The sequence below is a fragment of the Parambassis ranga genome, chromosome 21 (genome assembly GCF_900634625.1).
Source record: "Parambassis ranga chromosome 21, fParRan2.1, whole genome shotgun sequence".
Taxonomy (NCBI): domain Eukaryota; kingdom Metazoa; phylum Chordata; class Actinopteri; family Ambassidae; genus Parambassis; species Parambassis ranga.
Window position 1 is genome coordinate 17,567,128 of NC_041041.1, and position 20,822 is coordinate 17,587,949.

At 42.4% G+C, this 20,822-nt stretch overlaps 1 protein-coding gene across 1 annotated transcript; it reads right to left on the bottom strand.

The window, feature by feature from the left end:
• Window positions 1-752: 752 nt before the first annotated feature.
• On the bottom strand, window positions 753-15,748 carry cavin2a (caveolae associated protein 2a). The gene is made up of 2 exons (XM_028393683.1): window positions 15,029-15,748; window positions 753-4,397 (listed from the first exon to the last, which is right to left on the bottom strand). The coding sequence occupies exons 1-2, from the start codon at window positions 15,575-15,577 to the stop codon at window positions 3,495-3,497; spliced, it is 1,452 nt and encodes a 483-aa protein (XP_028249484.1). The 5' UTR covers window positions 15,578-15,748; the 3' UTR covers window positions 753-3,494.
• Window positions 15,749-20,822: the final 5,074 nt, after the last annotated feature.

The window sequence follows — 20,822 nt, forward strand, 5'->3', positions numbered from 1 at the left end:
TGATAGATTACATAAAAACTAGTAGAAAGTGTAAGATGATTTTCTACTTGCATATCTTCAGCATACAGCCATGCAAACTGCATTATCCTTGCATGAGTTTCCTGCCACTATACCCAAGATGAACATGATACACCTGACAAATCTCAAAGCTAGACCTGACATTTTTTTCTGCAAGTGTAATTACATACCACAAGCTTACTAATATTTTCAGGTTGTGACGTCCGGTGAATTGGCTTGTATCTAAATCCACTTATTGTGCTATGTGAATAGGTCTTGAGCAACCGAAACACTCCTTTCTCTGAGACTAGTGCTGCTGCCCTGTCACCTACTATTGTGTTTACCAGATTACTACACTATGACACATTAGTCCTAAACTAGCAATGGCCTAAAGGACGGTAAAAACAAGTTTTCTCGGCATCAAATGTGAGTCAAAACCTTAGGATTGTTACAATTTATGTGTATCATCAGCTCCTTTTACTTTGACATCTACAAACACAGATCAGAAGAACACAATTTAGTTTTATAAAATCTTTATTGTTTCTTTTGTATACTAAAGTTTAAAAAGAAATACCTGCATGTTTAAGGGATGCATCCAGAGGAGTAGAGGAGTACAAATGGCAGGGGATCTTCTGCTGCAAAGGACACTTCTTAGGTTTTATCAAGGTGTGTGCTGTTTCTTTAGCAAATAATAGTCCACATAACTATCATCCAAATTTAACAGCGTGATCTCAAAACAAATAAAAACAGACAAATACACATGTACATATATTTATTTGTCTTTAACGTTAACAGACAGAGATATCACCAACGAACACTAACTGCATTAAAAAGCAGAAAACAAGTCATACACATAAGCCTAGTGTGTCAATCCTTTTTCAGTGGGGTGATTTATATAAGGAAGATGAGAAGCAACATTAGGTAATAACACAAGTAATAGGAAGTTTAAAATGAAACATCTATCTTTTCATCCGTCTCTTATATTAAAAGCTGGTATGTTTTCTGTTCCATCACACGTGTTGCATTTCTCATGTTTGCCAGACCCTGACTGTACATGTCAAACTTTGGTTTTAAGTGAAAGAAAAAGGTCAGAATCCTCCACTTTTTACTTCCACACAAAAACCTGTGAGCATGATGAACTATTTCTCAAAATTCTTTCTGCCTTAAAAACACTCTTAAATGTGAGACAGCTGCAGTGATGGCAGTGCACAGACAGCTGAACACGCCTCTGTGTTTTTTTGACTGATAGTAATAATACATACAGCACTATAATTAAACATGGGGTACTTTTAGTTTATAATCTCCAATTGAATTTGCTTTTTTTGGCATTTGTCAGATTATATTCGCAGAAGTATTTTCAATAACTGCATATTTTAGCATACTAAATTCTCCCTATAATAATGCACTGAAGGAGCATTTTTTGTTTTCAGCTATTTCTCTATTATCTTAAACATTATATATGGCCTCTTAGTTATAATATATTTCCCATGATAATTTCTCATAAGTGACTGTAAAACCTGTACATTTGTAAAATAATAATAATGTATTGTGTACCAGAGTAATGGTGTAATGGCACCATTTGTTGGCACTGCTGATGTTATACTCTTATGTTGGCACTCAGATGTAAATACAAGTCCTGTCTCGTGCAGTTTTTTTGTGTGCATAGTTTAGTAATATACAAGTAGTTTTGGGTTTGCTTAGAAAGAATGTAATGGATGAGGGCTATAGTGAAAACAAAACAAAAACACAGTTTTCCCTGCAATCCTGGTGTGATAGCTCTTGGTATGTGTATCCACTAAAACCTATTCCCCTTCCCGTGGTCTAATGCAATGCAGACTCTCACAAATCAAATGCCTTCCTGCCAAGATGCACATATGCCCAAACCAAAGGCAACTTTATCATCCTTTCCAACAACTTCCCAACACAGACTTGCCCCCCTCCTTCTACTTTGTGCTCACACTCAGGAGCCTCTACAGGGGCTGAACACCTGTGGCTCTTCCTCCCTTTCCACCGTCTCAACAAGGAGGCCACGAACATGAAAAATGAACTGTGCGGGAGTCATCCGTCAAAACCTAGGAATGCTGTCCTCTGCCTTTATCCACTCCTGTGACCTCTCTAGTGTCTGGATCCTTGGCACCTGGTATCAGTTGCTAAATTATTTTTAGGAAATTGTGGCATCAGACAGACTGCAAAGGGAGGCTGGTAAAGTTCTAACAATGAGCAACAAGAGGAAGGTCACTTTATGAGAGACTTTTAAGCACTTCACGTCCTTCGAACGTTCTCATTTTCAGCGTAGTTGGCATCAAACCTCTGCCACACACCCTATGAAGAGTAGCTGCAAAGAATTCATAAGAAAAAGGAAAAAAAATCTCTCTTATCTACAAAAAAACAGGAATCATCCCTTCAAGCAGCGCATACCATACCAGCTTGTGCATGGTAGCAAGCACTGTAGGAGTATGTTTTTGCATGCATCAAGGCAGATGGGCTTTACTGATGGCGCCATGAAAATTTTCTAACATAGTGTTAAACATATAAAAACTGAGTAAACATTTCACTATGTAAGCAATGGATGCCTTGGGAAAAGAAAGTACGGCTTAATAAACCACCCACATGTTTTCATATAGCAAATCAAAAACAAATTCACAGACATTTACTGAATAAGCACACACAGCCATGGCATATAATTACTTTTGTACTTTTGTGTTTAGGCTGCAAATAACTAGCAAGTGGAGTGAAACATAGGAAGAAGGCCCTGCATCGGTATGACTGAAATCAAACATGTTACCTAATAATCATATGTATTTTTCTACAATGCAAAGGTCAAACATTGGAGATCATATATTACTATTACATTTACTAGATGATGCTCCAGGAGGAAGCTAGATCTTACACAACGGGAGGCAAAGAACAGAGGACAAAAAACTACTAAAAGCAGCTGTTAGTTAAAAACACCCCAGGATCTTTTTTTTTTTTCAGTAAAAATGCCCATTCCAACTCTTTCACAACCTGGCAACACAGTGCTTCAACAGGCTGTGGGCAGCACCACTGTTGCCAAAGATTTACTATTTTTCACCCAGAAAAAAAAACAAGAAACAAAGAACAAAAGAAGCTGTTTGTCAGTAAGGAAGGGAGGGCCAGACAAACACAGCAGGAGGGAGATAGTTGGTCCAGCGCCCCGGAGATGTGCACCTATTGAAGTTTAGGGGGGCCACCAGCTGATGACAGTGAGTTATTGGTGTGTTTCTGCAATGTTGCCTGCTTTAAACAACTTGACCGCAGGGTTTTTGGACATCGCATTCATGTGCTGGTGATAGTCAAAGGAAGTGTGGTAGAAAAGGTTTAAGGATAGACACCGTAGGAAGCCGAGGATATGCTAGTGATGATCACACAAAACCATTTAAAGTGGAGGGATGATTGTGCCTGCTGGTGTTCAGTAAATGCAGAAACTTGAGGAAGAAACTGAGAAACTAGAACTGAGGCATAGAATTGAATACATTTTAAGACACTTGCTCCACAGCGATCGATGCAGCAGGAATCTGGGCGCCTGCTTCTGTCTCAACAGGGCTTTTGTGTTTCTCTTTTTTCTCTTGTTCCTCTTCCTCTACTTCTTCTTCTTCTTCTTCTTCTTCTTCATCCTCGCCAACATCTTCATCCAGCTCAGGCACTGCCAGGCCAGCACAATGATCACCATTTATCTCGCACTCAGTGCTCGTTGATTTCCCATTTATTGCCAGCTCTGCCTTCATGCTGTCTGGGGTAGAGGGGTCGAGCATCTCCGGACTCTCCTCTACCAAACACTCTGAGGTGTGCGCCTCTTCCAAGGAGATCTCACCATCCATGTTCCCTAGAGGAGGAATCTCCACATGGGCTCCTTCCTCAGGTGAGCCCACGTCTTGTGAGGGAACCTCCCCATCTCGGACCTTCTTGACATTAAAGGTCATGGGAGAAACCTTGAAAGAGGAGGACTTGGCAGTTGGGCTCTTGGGATGGTTAGGGGTTAGGCTCTTCTTGATTTTCTCACGCTTTTCTGGTGGCACGATCTTCGTGGTGATCTGGTTCATCTTTTTCTCGATGCTCTGACGTGAGAAGACCTTTTTGAGGCTATCGACCTTCTTCAGGCTGGAGCGCTTGAAACGGTCAGCCCTTCTCTCAAATGTACGGGAGGTGCCAACCCCAGCCTCGCCTTCCAGCATCTCCAATTCCTCATGGTGCACTGCAAGATCATCATCCTCATCTGAGGACAGACTGATGGTCTGGAGACCCTCCTCTTGGGTACGTATGCCATCAACCGAGCCTGTAACTGATGGATTGGGCCGGGTGGATTCTGCATCGTACTGGCTTGGCGGTGGGGTCTTGAGGGAGTCTTTGACCATTACACTGGAGGGGATCTCATTGTCTTCCTAATGGGAAACAAAAAGGAGAAAAGAGATGTTATAATTTCTGCAACTACAATCCTGTAGACGTCTATTCACTGTGCACATATGGATCAGGGGTTCCAGGTGTACTTAGTATAATAGAACATAAATTCAGAATGGCAGTGATCTGTTTTGAGCTGGTTATGGTCAGCTTTAGGCTTTCAGTTCACACATAACCCATCTAAAACACATGGATCTATACTTCTTGGGCTTGTTTAATACACTCTGACATGTTGGCTTGTGTGTTCCTGCTGAGAGTCAGAGAGAAACAGGTCTCTGCATGCCATGATTTTCTCCTTAAGACGTGAGGAATTCCACCTGTTTCTATGCAGGAGTCAAACACACTCATCTATAAACAAAATGATCACCGTAAGCAGACTCAGATGGAGAACAGATAAAAGCTTCAACATCCAGAGTTCAACTTTCTCTTCTTCTCTATGTTTTTGTATTGTCTTTCTTTCTAAGTGCACAATCACACATGCGGGCACACACACATACACACACAATGTTCTCCTTCACTTGGGGATTTATGAGTTGAGGTTCCCACCCACCATTGCCCCTATCCTTTCACACCCAGGAGCGAGTGGAGAATGAAGGTGCAGCTTCAGTAGTTGACATACTCCACTACACATCTGAAATGCTCATAAACAAACCTTCCCTGTGACAGCTTAAGGTATCACCAGTGAATTTGACTCAATGTAGCTCTTGATGTTTCACAGTTCACATGCCATGCCTGTGTGTTGGCCGAACAATTCCATTATAGGCTTCATTAAAATGACATCAGATCTCCACAGAGCAACCGAGTGCCTTCCTATGAATATGTGAACTTTGGTGTTTGAATCTGTGATGTGCAGCCACAAATCAATAATTAAGCCGCCTAAATCGGTGGACATGTTGGAGGAACATACATTTTCAGCACCGGTTGTTTCTTCAGTCTGCATTGAAGCATGACTGCGTCTTAAAGAATGCATGGCAGCTTATATGACATCCTGGCAATACTTAAAGCAACAGGATGTCTTAGGTTGTTGAAGGACTGTGCAATACATCTTTGTTGGGGTGTCATTACATACTTAAGGACTGGGCCAACCAGATGTTCTAGAAGAGTAATGCCTCTTCACTGCATGTTACGTATCAGCAATGGTGCGTATGGAATGATAGTAGTCCGTAAAATGTCAACTTTAGCACCAATCCAAGGCTGTGTAAGCACTCTCACCCTTTTCAACGGACAACCACAGGACTTTATTTTGGAAAATGAGATACATGGGCACAATATTGCAATTTTTCATAAAATATGTTGGACTGCATTGCAGAATATCCTGGTCTCCTTTCACAAGCTGCAGGTCTCAGCATGGCAACATTTTGCCTCATTCTGGAATTTGAGGTGAAATGTGCCAAAGGAGCAGCCATGTTAATTTAAGCGTTCTAAGTTGTATTTTAGAACACAGAATAGGCAGTAGTTTTCTAAAATTGACTAAAATACTGTGTGTAAGAATCCTGCTGATTATATAACCAACCAATGAGGCAACACTCAGACTGTGTCTACAGCACTAAATAATCATAGTACATACTGTACACTGCTGTCAAGAAATGGACAGCCATGCAAAAACCCCTCTGCTTTTAAGCCATGTTGCAGACACATGATCTTCTCCTGCCTTGATCTCAGACGAGCAGGCTTGATTCAAAGTGCAGGTGTGTGCCAAGCATGTGTGGCATCTCCCAGTCAGCAGTAATAAATCTGCCAGTGTGTTTTTTAAAGGAACAATATTAACCTTAAGAACAGGGATGTACACAGAAGACAATGATGGGAGAACAATAGCGACAAAAAATAGGCTTGTTCCTGGGTTTCAACTTTAAATTTGTCTTCTGTAAATATGACCAGATAGTGTGTTTTTATTTACTACCAACAACCACTAGAGGTATGGTTTTTATCCTAAAAAAGAGTTGGAGTCATGATGCACCACAGGTTTGTAACTTAAAATCCAAAAAGACAAAAGGCAGCACCTTGGGGAACAGCTCTGGTTACCGCTACCTCTCATTTGGTTTAACCGTAATCCGCCCATTCAGGTTTGTTCTCTGAAGCTCCCTATGGTTCTCTATCTGAATGCCCTATTTTGCTGCTGGTTGGACTCTGTGCCACACCCACAGAGAGTGAACATGTTCATACAGACTCAAACAGAAATTCAGGAACTCTGCAGGTGACAGATTTTGCATTAAACACATCAGACGTTACTGAAGAAAATGCAATAAAATCCGCCTCTAGGAAGATATTGCTTCAGGCTTATCTCCCTTTTCTGTGTGCATGCTTCAGATAGAAGCTTTAAACAGTGAGAATAGTGACACAGCTTTAAGGGTTAAGCATCCACCTACATCTGACCAGTCATGATTAGAAAATCAAAGCCAACATGGCCTCACCTGACCCCCAGTGGAGCATTCCCTGATAATAAAAGACTAATCTTCTCTGATTGCTTTGGTGCTGCTAAGGTTTCTAAAGATTCAATCCTAACACCTCGGTTCCAGTCTGGGCACGCCATAGACTTTTTGATTTGGCTCAAACATGTTTGGTATAATCAGTGTGGGTACTGAAGTGTGTGGGAGGCAGCAACTGAAACTCAAACAGCAAATGACTGAGAACTGAGCCCACCTATGACTAAGTGTACTATGCATGCTGTATTAAAAACAGTTTTTTGAAAGTTTTCAAGCTTTGAACAGACTGAATGCTTCATTTATCAATTTTAATTGAACACCACTTCTAGTAATTAAAAGTCCCCAGTGTTTATTTTTAGCCTTCTGCTGCCCCAAGATTTGGCAACACAGTGCGAAATTGGCTTGTCCTGAGTTTAACCCTCAGCCATCTTGGCAAGCAAGTTACAATAAACAAAATGTTCCTAAATACCATTTGACCAAGGTCTGCCCTCTCTCTCTCTCTTTCTGTTTGTGTGTGGACCTTACATTCTATCACTTTTCTCCTGGGAACCTTGTTAATTAAAGTACCCTCTAAACAAGCACTTATTAGCCATTGAGAATGTGATACAGTGTGTGTATGTCTGTGTGCCAGCATATATTTGTGTGCAGCCATGTAGGACACTCACTATTGTTGAAAAAAAACACACTGATTAAGAGCAAGATGAAAGAAAAATACAAATACATTTGGAGCGCACCAAAAAACAAAGTTAATTTAGTGCGACAGGCAGTTTACTGTATGTTAAAGGGCACGCACTTCAAAGATGTGTGTTATGTAATGCAGTTCAAGATCTCATTTAACAGTAGCATGGTAGAATTGCCATCTAATTGCAAGCCCTGTAAGGTGTTACTAAGCCGGAGCTTATGTAAGTCAGCTCTCTGAGTCTCCTAGACTCAAACAGAGAGATCAGGGCGGGGCACCGGAGTGAAAGAGCTCATGGCAGGCCTCACATTACGTTGTCTGTGTCTGTTTATGCCATGTGTGTAATGATACCCTGCACCGTCTCTTTTACATCTGTTCTCTTTGTTTTGTTTCACTCTGAATATAAGAAACAACACTTTCCTGTGTCTACTCATGACTCACGCAGAGCTGTGGGCATGGGACTTAGCGTTGTTGTGGCAACTTCATGATCAATTTAAACACTAATATATGCCTGTTATCATATAATATACCTTATTGGTCACACATGTTAAGAATGTAGTTTCCATTGATAATGGTAATGCTCATCACCCCTATTCTATAAAGTGCCAACGTTGTCATAAAATCTGACACCTTATTATGTGTCATGGGAACTGTGTGTGCACTCAGTCTCTATTCACGTCTCCCAAAACATCAATCATCACAAGCTTTACGTAAACTCTGAGCATACTTACATATGTCCAAATAAGAAGGCTGTTAAAATGTCTCATAAATAAAGACACACAGACATGCACGCAAGCCGTAATGATACTCATGTACCCATATGAACCTTAAAACTGTCGTAAGGTAGACTAGTGCTGGGTCCTTCTGATGACAAATGGAGGTTTTCTTAAATCCTACCCTAGCCTGGTTGGTACAGGTGTGTTGGCACAGTGAGTCAGGTGCCTCCGGGGGACTGCACAGATCACCGCACACACAGAAGTCAATGTGTGCACACCCTTGCTATTTAAATCCAAGCAATATTATATAGAAAGTGCAATTTTCCCCTACATTTCTTTGTTTATCTATAATTTAACCCATTGAGAACACTGTCCTTCATACTGCAGTGAACAATGTCAGTCCTATGTCAACCTGAAACTTAAGTGATTGTGCACATTTGCATATGTTTTGATTACAGCACATCCCTCTAATCACAGTGCAGAGAGTTGTCTTACATTTCACCCTATCCAGCTTGTTATATAACATTACACCCCCTCCACCCCCAACCCAGTGAAGAGCCATCTGTGGACACAGGAAGGAAGGAAAAGGGAACTGAATTCTGCTCTTTGTCATGGGATGGGTTACTAGAAAACATGATAAACTCTGAATGTACTGTACAGGAACATGCACTAATGAACACAGAAAACTAGGACACGTTAGGACCGATCCATGTAAAATGTCACACAAGTATCATAAAAATCTCATCAGCAACTTCATGCCAATTCTGAATCAAAGCTCTTGGCTTAACTCCAATGATTCTTTGCATAACAAGTTGGGGCATTTTTTCTCGTTCTCAACCCCTCCCATATGTGCCTCACCAAAAGAAAACACGGCATGTTTACCGGCCATGCGATCTTGTGTAATCACACAACACAATAACCGATTCAGTCGCAATGTCACGCTGACGTGCTGGTAGAACAGCAACCTTAAAGAGGCTACCATTAGCCCCGATGACACAAAACTATAATGCAGATCGTCTGAGGAAACCTGCTTACACAACCCATAATTTAGAGGCCAGCACTTTGGATGATGATGTGTTTCACATGCTATGATATATGCTGTCCATTTCTCCTAATTAATTCCACACTTGGCATGGTATTCATTATAAAAAAAAACTCCCATGGGGGACTGGACCTGTGAGACCCTTGTCACTTGTCAGTGTACTTCCTCTACATAAACTACATCAACTACATAACATGGTTAAACTTTCACAGCTCATCCAGCTCAGTGATGAATGATATGAAGAATGTCTTAGCAGCGTCACCATAACATTCCTGCACATTTACAGCTCTAGTTTCTCCAGTTCTGAGGCTGCTCCACGTCTATGTTAATCCTCCTTTTTTTTCTTTAAATCCTCCTTTACACAGGGCCTCGGCACAATCCCATACTGTGCATATCGGAGCCATTGTTTGATAAGGGGCTGTGCAGATAAGGACTATCTACAATTGTCAAAATGTTTACCACAGATGGAGGTCAAAGGCTAGGAGAGTTCATAGTGACGTTGTGGTGTTTTCATGTTTCCTATATAAGAAGAGAAAGAAGTATAGTGAGAACCAAAATGGCAATTGTTAGCGTCTTCCTGCCATGGATGGGTTGGAAAAGTTGAGCAGTTAACATGTACTGTAGAAGGAGTCTAAAAATGGCATAAAAAAGTAAAAAAAGATATATTTTGGTTTAGTTTGCTCAGATCCCATTGACCTTTTTTGGCAGAAATCCAGCAGCAACACTGCCAACATTGCTGGTTTTCCTCCTTTTGGTTATCACTTGCATCAGACTGCCCTGGGTGTGAAAGACAACAGACAGTTCAACAGCAATAATAAGTAAAGGAGTGAAAAAAACTGTGCAAACGAACCTGTTGTATAACCAAAAACATGTTAAATATGTCCTTTTGGCAGTTCCAAAACACACTGCATCATGGGATATGCTGGCAGCTATATAACAGCTTTGTTGTATTGCACCCACACAAAAATGTGCCAGGTAAAAAAATGATATAAAACACCTCTAATAATCAGGCTGAATCCCCGATCTCATACTATCAGTCTGTTTTTGAACACTCTCTTAACATTATCATCACTTTCCTGTGTTGTTAAAACTGGCATTTTACCACAGGAATGTGCGGTCGAGCAGTACAGTTGAGGAAACTTGCCAAACCTGAATGTCACATCTACCAGAACAGCGAACACTTAATACCTCCCCAGCCTCACGCATTCTGTAGAACCGCACAAACATCTGTATAATTTCTTACACAAACTTCTAACCTAATATCACAAGTTGACAAATGCAATATATTCTTCACTTTGTCTTTTCTCTGCCTTTCTATTTTTATCTCTCCCTCCCTGTTCCAACATTTTTCCTTCCTTGTCTGAGGATTATCTGAGGAATGAACCCCAAAGGGAAAATAAGAATGATAACAAAGCGAGAATCCACGCTGTAAACAAACTTCATTGTTCATTTGGAGAGCATGCCTTAAAGGCTGCGCACCCATTTAAGACTATAATCACAGAGGCCACTTTGGCTCTTTAGATTCTTGCATCCAGCAGCGCTTTTCTCAAAATTAGAAGTGCGTGGAAGTCACCTCTTGTCTACCTTAATGTTCCCTTTAAAACCTTTGCAGCTACTAGATATCCCATTTGGACTCTTAAGCAGGATGGCACGGACGTATGTTATTTTGTTAATGATTAATCAGCTTGAATAATCTCACTCTAGTTTGAAACGTAAACTCCAAACCCTCCACACCCATATTTTGCCTATTACACAAGTATAATGCTAGAAAACAAAAGTCTTATAATGGCCAGTCTAAAATGTAAAGTTACTGCCCTTTTCTAAGTCCAGCACAGAGTCAATGCACTACTCCACCATTGATGAAAAGTTAATAGTACCGGGGTGATTCATTGTAAGACTGTCTAGCTTTGGAAATATGTCATTAAGCCAGACCTCTGGGAAGCAAAATGAGGACTGTCCCTAGTTTGTTTTTAGCCTAGCAGAGAGCCCTGCTCTCTAAGCTCTCAGGCCTGATTTGCATGGAAAGCAGACATTGCATAGGTTTTCCAGAAGATTATCATGCAGTTTGGTTGTTGTATGATTTTCTATACTAGACACAAACACCACTCCCAGGTCTACATCAAGCCCATCTACTGGGTCCACAGCTAGCTGGTAAGCATTAACCTGCTATTGTGAAGGATTGAAATTGCACCAATTATGCTGCAAGACTTTGTGATTTGCTTCCCTATTGCTGTGTGTAATAATGCTAACTTACTGTAGCCACACCTTTACCTAACACCTGCAGAGGCTAAAGCCTGGTAACACATAGAGCCAGCACGTCTGAATGCATGGAAACAGCTAGAACTGCTGTCAGCTATGCACTGGTGTAATATATCACCTCGAAGTGGGAGATACAACAAATCTCAGCTGTAGCCTGCAGCCAGCCGCCTGCTCCAACCTGTGCAGACGGATCTGGTTGTATAACAGAAGAAGAATATGTGCAGTTCAGTTACACTCAAATGTCTAATTAACCCTGAATACATCCTATTAGGAAAGATAATAAGTGATATCTCTCTCATGTTGATGCATCATTGTTCAGTTTTAGGATTTCATTCCACAAGATGAAATACAAAAAGATAACCACTGCACGAGCTTTGTGTTATTAAAACTACTGTAAAAGGTAAGAACTTACTTAGGCTGGGCGAGGCTGGGAACAGCCTTACCAGTTTGTCCTCCATCTTAGAGCATGAACAGTGTATGTAAGAAAAACAGCCCTCACTTCCTGCTGCTGAAAGCTAAGATTAAGTCACAACCTTTGGTCAAGTGTTGCTACAAAAACTCCACGACGATCAGCAGCAAAGCAAACAAAATGACGAAGACTGATGTTAAAGCAATCACTCAAAACCCTTTTCAGGCATCTTCAGCTGCGAATGATAGATGGAGAAGCTGTTACACTACCTGATAAGTTTCCAATTATTTCACATTACATCTTAATATGAGACACTATAAATCTAGAACTGAGTGAGATTTCAGTCCCACAGTACGAGCTCCAGTCATTGTGTTTACTTTGGCTGGGGAGCATATTTCTCTTTCCCTGAAAAGTGATATGAATGTTCCTTGATAGTGTGTGACTGTGACAGTGTGTGTGTGTGTGTGTGTGTGAGTTCGCTCCCTGCCTCTCTGCGATTAGGGATCCAAAAAAAAAAAAACCCAGACAATCACCCTACATCCTCTTCTCATCCCACCAGGAAAGCAGCCGCACAAGTGTCCCCTCAGCTAAACTCAGGCCCGCACTTTGCAAAGTGACACAAGGAATAAACCCCTCACTGTGTTACAAATTCAATTTTGACATTGTGGTCTTTTGTTCTGCACAGAAATAAACACAGATGGAAATATTACGATCCCCGCAGACACAAATGACTTCCGTTCTCAGGAAATTACATTTTAAATATGCTGTATGTAGGATCACATGCAGATCCACATACAGACAAGACCTCCAGTGTGATTGTTGATCTTTTAAAACCTTCAGGTAATGAGCCTTTGAAATGAAATAATGAAACAGAAAATTGATGCAGTCCAATGTTTTATGTCTCCAAACAAAACTGTCTCAACACTGTACACAGTGGAATCTCAGACGGCAGGGAATTACATGTCTTTTTTTTTGCTTGTGTGTGTGTGTGTGTGTGAAGGCCTGCAGAGGGGAGGGCCATTCGGAGACAGGAAAAGCACTGGTGCACAAAAACAAACAAACAAAGCCCAAGCAGCAGTAATTAAGTCCTCATTAGTCCTTGTTATGCACAGGAATGCAGTGGAGCGACAGACAGCACTGTCAGTTCTGACCGACCGTAGCCAAAGCCTGCATGGAGCTGGTACATGGACCCCTGCTCTGTGCAACAGTGGGCGTTTACCCGCAAGCCCCTCTAGTGTTTTCCACCTCAGCTGGCATGTACAAGGAGTGTTTTTGGATCAATTTTGTTGGGCGGGGAGAAAGGCCCCACGGACAGCAGATACAGGGTTTTGGCTGTCCGGCGTGCGGCAAACCGTGTGTGTTATCAAAGGGGAGTGTGAGCCGTGCAGCGTAGTGTGCTTCTGTGAGGTTTCAGGGAATCACGACAGGTGGCTTGACCAAAGAGAAAGATAAGTGCTTGCATCAAAGTTGGAAATTGTTTAAAAAAAAAAAGGAAGGTAGAATCAGAGGGAGAGAGTGACCAGACAGGAAAACGGGAAAATTAGAGCAGGGCACCTGGGAGAGAAAATTAAGACACAATACTGATACTGCAAAACAGGGATTAGGTGAGGCAGAAAGTGATGGACGCAGAGAAGAGTAAACACAGGACAAGGAACAAGGGCTGCACTTAGGTCTTTCATTACCAGCCCCCCCCCACCCTCGGGTATAGTGAGTCCCATTTTTCAGGGCTGTAACTACATCCACCTGACCCAGGACGAGGAAGAGTTGTGCGCGCACACACACGTTTACACACACCCATGCCCTTAAGGTCATACCTGGTCTCTCTGCACTTATCTGCAAATGTTCCACTCACAAATCAGAAGTCAGGAATGCTCCTAAGCAGCACATCACCTCACAGCTGCTGCATGCTATCATAATGCTATATAATGTCGTCCAAGTCACTGAAAGGGGCAACACGTCACTCGCTTCTAGCGACACAAGGATTCAGTCAAATCGATCACCCGCACCCATACACACACACACACAGCTTGTACAGGGTAAGGTCTTGGCACCTGTTGCATTTGAACAACACAGCCTCAGTACCTGGGAAACCAGATAACAACGGCAGTTAAGAGCTCTCGGTGGCTCTAGCTGTGTCAACAATGGCCCCCCTTTTTACTACCTGGGCACACACACTTGTATGCACATGCTCAGATATACCCACGCACACACTCATGCAGAGTAAATAAAAGGGACGCCTGCATCATTTATCTTTTTTTGTTTTGTTAAATGGAAATGCATGAATCATCACTGGTCTGTTTTTAAGTAAATGGAAAAAGTTTTGAGGTAAGGTTTGTATAAAGATTAGTCTAATTATCCAATGTCAATTTTCTGTGCCAATGGCTTTTTTTTTGACTATTGCAGGTGTGATATGGCAATTGAGGTTAGAAATCCATCCAAAAACTGTCTGTCTAAATGATGACTGTGGGGGTGTAAACAGATCTAGTCAGTCAGTGTCTGAGGCTTCCTCTATTATCCTCTGTAGCTCCATTCCCAGACACACCCTTCTTTTCTCTGTCTCTCTCTCACACACAGACACACACACACACACATACACACACACAGGAACAACATGCATCTTTTGTTAAGAGCTTACCTCAGAAGTGACCAGACCGTACTCTACACAATCTTTAATTTGTACAGTCTGTGTTTGTTGCAACTTGCTGTTCAACAAGTGAGAAATGTGGATTGTTTACTTATCACGTGTCAGTGCCGACCAGGCACACAATAAGGTGTGCACACAACCAAGCACAACGCAACTGCAGTCAAATATGAATGCAAATATCACTGACTGAAACACACACACACACACACACACTATCCTCAGACAGAGTTCATCGAGCTTAAAGGGACAGACTGCTCTAAAAGTTCAACATTTAAAGTTGGATCCTGCATTTCCCATAATTCCTAGTTCACTAATATAGTCACAAGTATGAAATACTTGAAATATCATCATCCCTGAAATGTTACACAACTGTGATCACATCATTTAAGTTCATAGTACAATAAGGCCTGTGTTTGAGATGTTTGCCCTCAGTGTTCCCTCACCTGGAAGATGAGCACTTTGAAGTGGTTCCTCTTCAGCAGGTGGTTGTGGTTCGCCTCCAGCTTCTTCACCTGAACCCCCTGTTTGTCCAGGCGCTCCTTCACATCCTTCAGGTGCCCGCTAACTTTGCGTGAGCGCTCCACCAGCTTGTTGACGCTGTTGGAGGTGCTGATGTGGGTCTTGGACAGGCGGGTCACGTCACCCTGGACGACGCGCACGGCTCCCTCCAGCTCGGCCTGCCGCTGCTCCATCCGCTGCTGGTTGTCCTGCACCGCCTCCAGCATGTTCACCAGCTTGTCCAGCAGCGCCACCACCGTGATGGCGCTCACCTGGCCGCGGTCGACGGGGCTACCCGGCGCCACCGCGGACGGGCTGGTGGGGCTTTTAAAGCCCAGTCGGGAGAGGGTACTGGTCGGGGTCGGGGAGGACGGGGCGGACGACGGGCTGAAGCTCGGTATGAGGATGTCCGTGTCGGGCTGCAGCTGCTGCGGGACGGTGTGGATGCTGCCTGAGATGCTGCTGGCCTCGGCGTGGGACGCGTCTTCTTCCATGGCTCACAGGTGGTCGAAAGTCCCGCTTTAATGGGGGGGTTTCACCTTAAGTAGTTGGGTAGCTTCAGAGACTGTCTGCTACTGCTCCCGCTGAGAAGTGAAGGAGAGCTGTTACACTTCTTGAAGTTGGTTTGGCCTCCACGCCCTCCTGTGTTTCTGCCGCACGCACGAACATGCTGTGAACTTTCAAAACACCTCCCCTGCAAGCGAAAGGGCGGGGCGAGGTTGCTATGGAAACCATGCAGGCCAAGCCCTATTGACAGTAGAGAGGTGTGTGTGTGTGTGTGTGTGTGTGTGTGTTTCCTTGTATGCCAGTTGTGTGTCTGTCATCCCATTCACTATACACGCCTGGCTGGGTTTTTAAAATATGTGTGAAGGCTCTTGTGTGCTGCCTGTGATGGACTGTGTGTGTGTGTGTGTGTGTGTGAGACTGAACAATAAAGGAACAACAATTAAACTATGATACAGATCAGCTGGGCCCGTAGTTTAAATTGTGCGTTCTTACTGACGTGCTGGGCTAAATGGTTGTTTTCTTTAGGCCAAAGTATGCTGCATGTGTGGTTTCTAGTGTGTGCGCCCCCTTTGCCTCCCCTCCCCTCTCTTGTTTTGGAGTTGTGTGTCATGGCATGGGGCACACAGACATGGAAATGTGGAAATCCCTGTTTCAACAATGAGCTCATCTGTGCCCTGGCAAGCTGCCCCAGCCTCTCCCTCTCCCTCTCTCTCAATCATTCTCTTTGTCGCCATCATTGTAAATCTTTTATTCACAGTAACACAATCACTTTTTCAGTCTAACGTGTTTAAATATCCAATAAACATGTAGTGTTTACTAGAAGTCTGCTACAATAAGAACGAGTGGAATTCTGTGCATTATTTGAACAATGAGGTTTTGTAATCACTGCAGACGTAAGAGCATTCAACCCCTCCACCTGAATTTTATTGGATTTTGCCAGGTAATGATAAAAGCTTGGTCATCCTTTGTCTCATCTGTAATCAATACAGAACGGTCACACCTCTGCACCACATTAGATTTTCTGCAACTTCTGGCAGCACACACAGAAAAACCCCACCTTGGGATAATGTTAAAAATGGTGGGAGAGATCGGACCACATTAATAAATGCACACAGGTCCTAATTGTGTTTTTTCTTTCTTTTCTTTTTTTTTGTTTTACTCTAAGTATATGTTGGAAGATAAGAAAAAGGAAGTTACCTGATGATGTCTGTCATGTCGGATGAAGGCCGTCCATATGAGGCAGCTCCGTGCTGTCACCCAGGAAACTGTGGAGATTTGACATGCACTTTGTCACATGACCAGACACCGCTGAAAGTCAGGGTAAAAACTATGGCCGCTTTTCTTGTATTGTAAAGACAAAGCCGTAGTGAGAAGATGGAGAGAGTTAGCTTAGCTTAGATCAAAAACTATAAAAAGAAGGTTAACTGTGACTAGCTGCTCAGTCTCACAGTGTGAACATTAGAATACCCATATGCAGGCTAATCAAAAAGAAAAATGTCTCTCCTAACTTCAAACTAAAAAGATTTAACATAGAATAGAATAGAATAGAATAGAATAGAATAGAATATACTTTTTTTTCTATGTTAAATCTAATCTAAACCCATAGGTTGGCTGGCTATACCCATTCACTCAGCAAAAAATCGTGCCCCAGAAATGGGTCTGGAATCCCTCCACTTCACAGCCATTTGCACTGGATACAAGCTATATTGTACCAATTGTAGCTGTTTATCTGACATCAGGCCTTATGTGATGACTTGCTGCTTGCCTTGTTCAATAATATTTGCAGAAATGCTAAAATGCCTTGGACTCCCCTGCACTCTGTTCAGGATGTTTTTTGTTGGTATTAGTCTACTGACCTCTGGAAACCCAACTCCAATCCAAAACTATATACATCATTCATAGTGGTATAATGAACCTTTTTGTACTATAAATATTTTTATTTATATATTTTTTGGTCTAAAGCGTTTTGTTTACATTAGCTGTTTCTCTGTTTCCGGTGTTTTTGCTAAGCTAAGCTAATCAGCTGCAGGATGTGCTTTCATCTGCAAAAGTGTTGAGTATTTTTCAGAATGCCAAAAAAAAAGAAAAGAAAAAAACAGAGTGTCAACCTCTGTGGACTTGGCAGCCACGGTTTGCCATTTCCCTGCTGCGACATCCTCTGTCTTTTCACCACCAGTGTGTAGACAGAAGTGCTCCTGACATATTGTCCCATGTTGACACCGGAGACTAACACCTCTCCTTGAGTACTTGCTCTATAAGCTTCAAAGCTGTCAGAGTAGAGTGGAAGTGTTAGACACACACTCGCCCCCGCAAACAAATTTCCTTCCTCGTCCATCTGAAAACCCCACGGTGTTCCTAACCCCTCTCTCTGTCACTGCTTCCCCTCAGAGACACACACTTTTGTCAACATAAAAGTGTGACCTCTCGTTCCAAGCTCTTGAACTCTGACTTTTCCCACTTTCACCCTTGGGATAGAGTGGAGAGAACGACGCTCCCATCCTGTCATTTTTCCAGCAGCCCCCCCACCCCACCCATCCTTTCCTCTGTCCTCCACTGTGTAACTTATCTTATGCTTTTTGGTATTCTTTCACTGTTTCCAATGATCTGGTATATTTCCCACTATGTCAAGGAATGTTGTCCTTCCTTCATTTTTGCTTGCTGTTTAGTTAAGGGCCCCTTTCTTACTCTAAACTTCCCTAGCCTTTACTATAAAAACAGCTATATCATGGACACCAGCTGTTAAAGAAGTGTTTAAAAGGCCCGGTGGACACACAACATTACAAGTCAGCTTGAAGAAATGGATGTTCTTGCCCCCTGGAGGCTGAGAAATGCAAGTACATGATCTAATTATTCTCACAGTTGTCTGACACTTGTATCTAAACTTAAAAAAAAAAACAAAAAAAAAAAAACAACCGTTACAGTTTTTTCATAAAGTTTCCGGCGAAACCTTCCCCTGGCAACATGCAGTGGGTGAGAGTTCTGTAGAGACAATGATCATTATATTCCATCATTTCATCAAACATGCTGCTGCAAGTTGCTTCAACTGAATGAGCTTTGTATCCTGAGACCTGGACATGCTTCAAAACCTTCAGCAGGGACGGGGGGTGTGGCATGGCTCTAACCGTTGGCTGCCGGGAGAGTTTCTGGTGGATTTACTAAGACTGCGTGATAAGCAAGTTTATTTAAATATGAAACATACAGGGATTATAATGAAGCCCTTTGCACAAAACTAGGCCATTTATCCTTTTTATTCCAAAGGTAGCCCAACCTGTTTAACTGCATGTGTTTCTAAAATCACCCACACTCTGTGTATATTCCATTTATTTGTTCTTGTCCTTGTTAAATGCATCCATCTGTCAGCTTGGATAGATATTGACATGTTTGGCACCCTCCTCCATGGTGTTTCCAGGCCACATTTCTGTGTAAGTGGGCGCTTGATGTGGATACAAGAATGCAACTGAAACACCTTAAGGCAGACTTCATGGGGACTTTAATGATGGTTTCTCACACAGACGACGGAGACATTAGGCTGTAACGCCAAGGAGGAAATGCTCATGTGGAAAATTGGTGTGTGCACTTTTACTTACAGATTCTTTCATGTAGCTGTTGTTACAAGTACTTAAGTGTGGAGCATACTTGCTCACACCTTAAGTGGAATTCATTGATTTCAAGGATATTTGGCAACAAGATCGAGCACAAAACAAAACATTAGGTCAGAAATGTGTTCAACCAGCAAGAATAAATCTATTATTCAAGCTTCTATTTGCTGTTTCTGGTCTTTAAACACTGCTAAAGATTACTGTGACTCCTGTGCTAAATGCTAACCCTCAAGGTTTTTGCTTATAATAAACTTCTGCAAAGTAGAATTAGCAAGCCCAAATACCAAAATAACAAACTAATAGGGGCTAAAAAAACCTCTCTTACAGGGTACAATTGGCACTGAACTGAAACACGACCATAGCCATTAGGCTATGTCTTATGGCGGCTTATGGCGGCTTTTGTACGTGACCCGGACACTGTCCCTGTGAATCGGAAGTATCATGTCGCTAGCAGGATTTGCATTTACGTTCAGACCTGAGCCTGATGTACCCGGCTAGATCCCGCTAGACGTCTGAGAGGTGGATCGAGATCTATCTGGATATATCCAGATTTGTGTTGTTCAGACTCAGAAAAAAACTTTCCGGATATATCCAGATACGGCCCGAATCCTGTTCTAGCCGGATTGATTTCCCCAGTGTGAACAGTGTTTAAGTTTTAAAAACAGAAGTTTCCCATAGTGCCTCTGGGGGCATGCTCTAAAAGTGAGCTCTACTTGCCTATAATGAAAGACTTTAGCAAAAAGCATTAAAAAACTGCATGTGCCCACATTCACATAATCTGTGGCAGCAGTGAGAGCTTTCAAAGACCACTGAGTTTTATCTTGAAAGCGGCAGCGCTTTGAATTCTCAAATCAGGTATTGGATCAATTCATAGCCGCTTCCTTGGATGCCTGCTTGAGTTGATAATACGCCCAGAAAACATGATTATGAGTACAGCTATTCATCCACCTGCTCCCTGATTCTTCATAATTACTTCACCTTCATGAAGTGATACATGACACAACAGGCATATTTTTGTTGATCAACTTTTAAATGGGACCACTAATATTCGCACCACGCAGGTGGTTGTACCTACGATGATATGACGGATGCTTGGCAGTGTTTTGATTTGTATAACCAGCTCAGACTGGATGTCTGGTTTCACAGTGGGAAGAAAAGGAAGCAATAGTACCCTTTTGTCCCTAAATCAAAGGCCCCCGCAGAGGGGAAAATGACATGCTGAGACCAAAACAGATGGCGATGGATCTTTAAATGACCCTTTTTTCTACAGACCAGCATGTGTTAGACACACGCTCACTTAAAGGTGGCCTTGTAGGTTACTAGAGGAGAGTGTGTGTGTGTTTTCTGTGGTGTGTGATTTCAGTGATGCTATCAATTCTGGAGCTAATGGTGTTGAGCTTTACACACAGATGCACTCAAAATGGGAGAAGTGCCTTTTGTGTGTATGTGTGCATGTTCTTGTTTGTTTGGTGGGGGTGTTTTCATGTGTACAACACCATCAATTTTCAAACCAATGGACCAATTCTTCCCTGTGAAAGGAGTTGAGGTGCAGTTTGTTGATTGTAAAATCGATGTAAGGGCTCTCTTGGCCAGTCATTCAGCGTGATGGTTCCCGACGTGACGATTCCTGAAA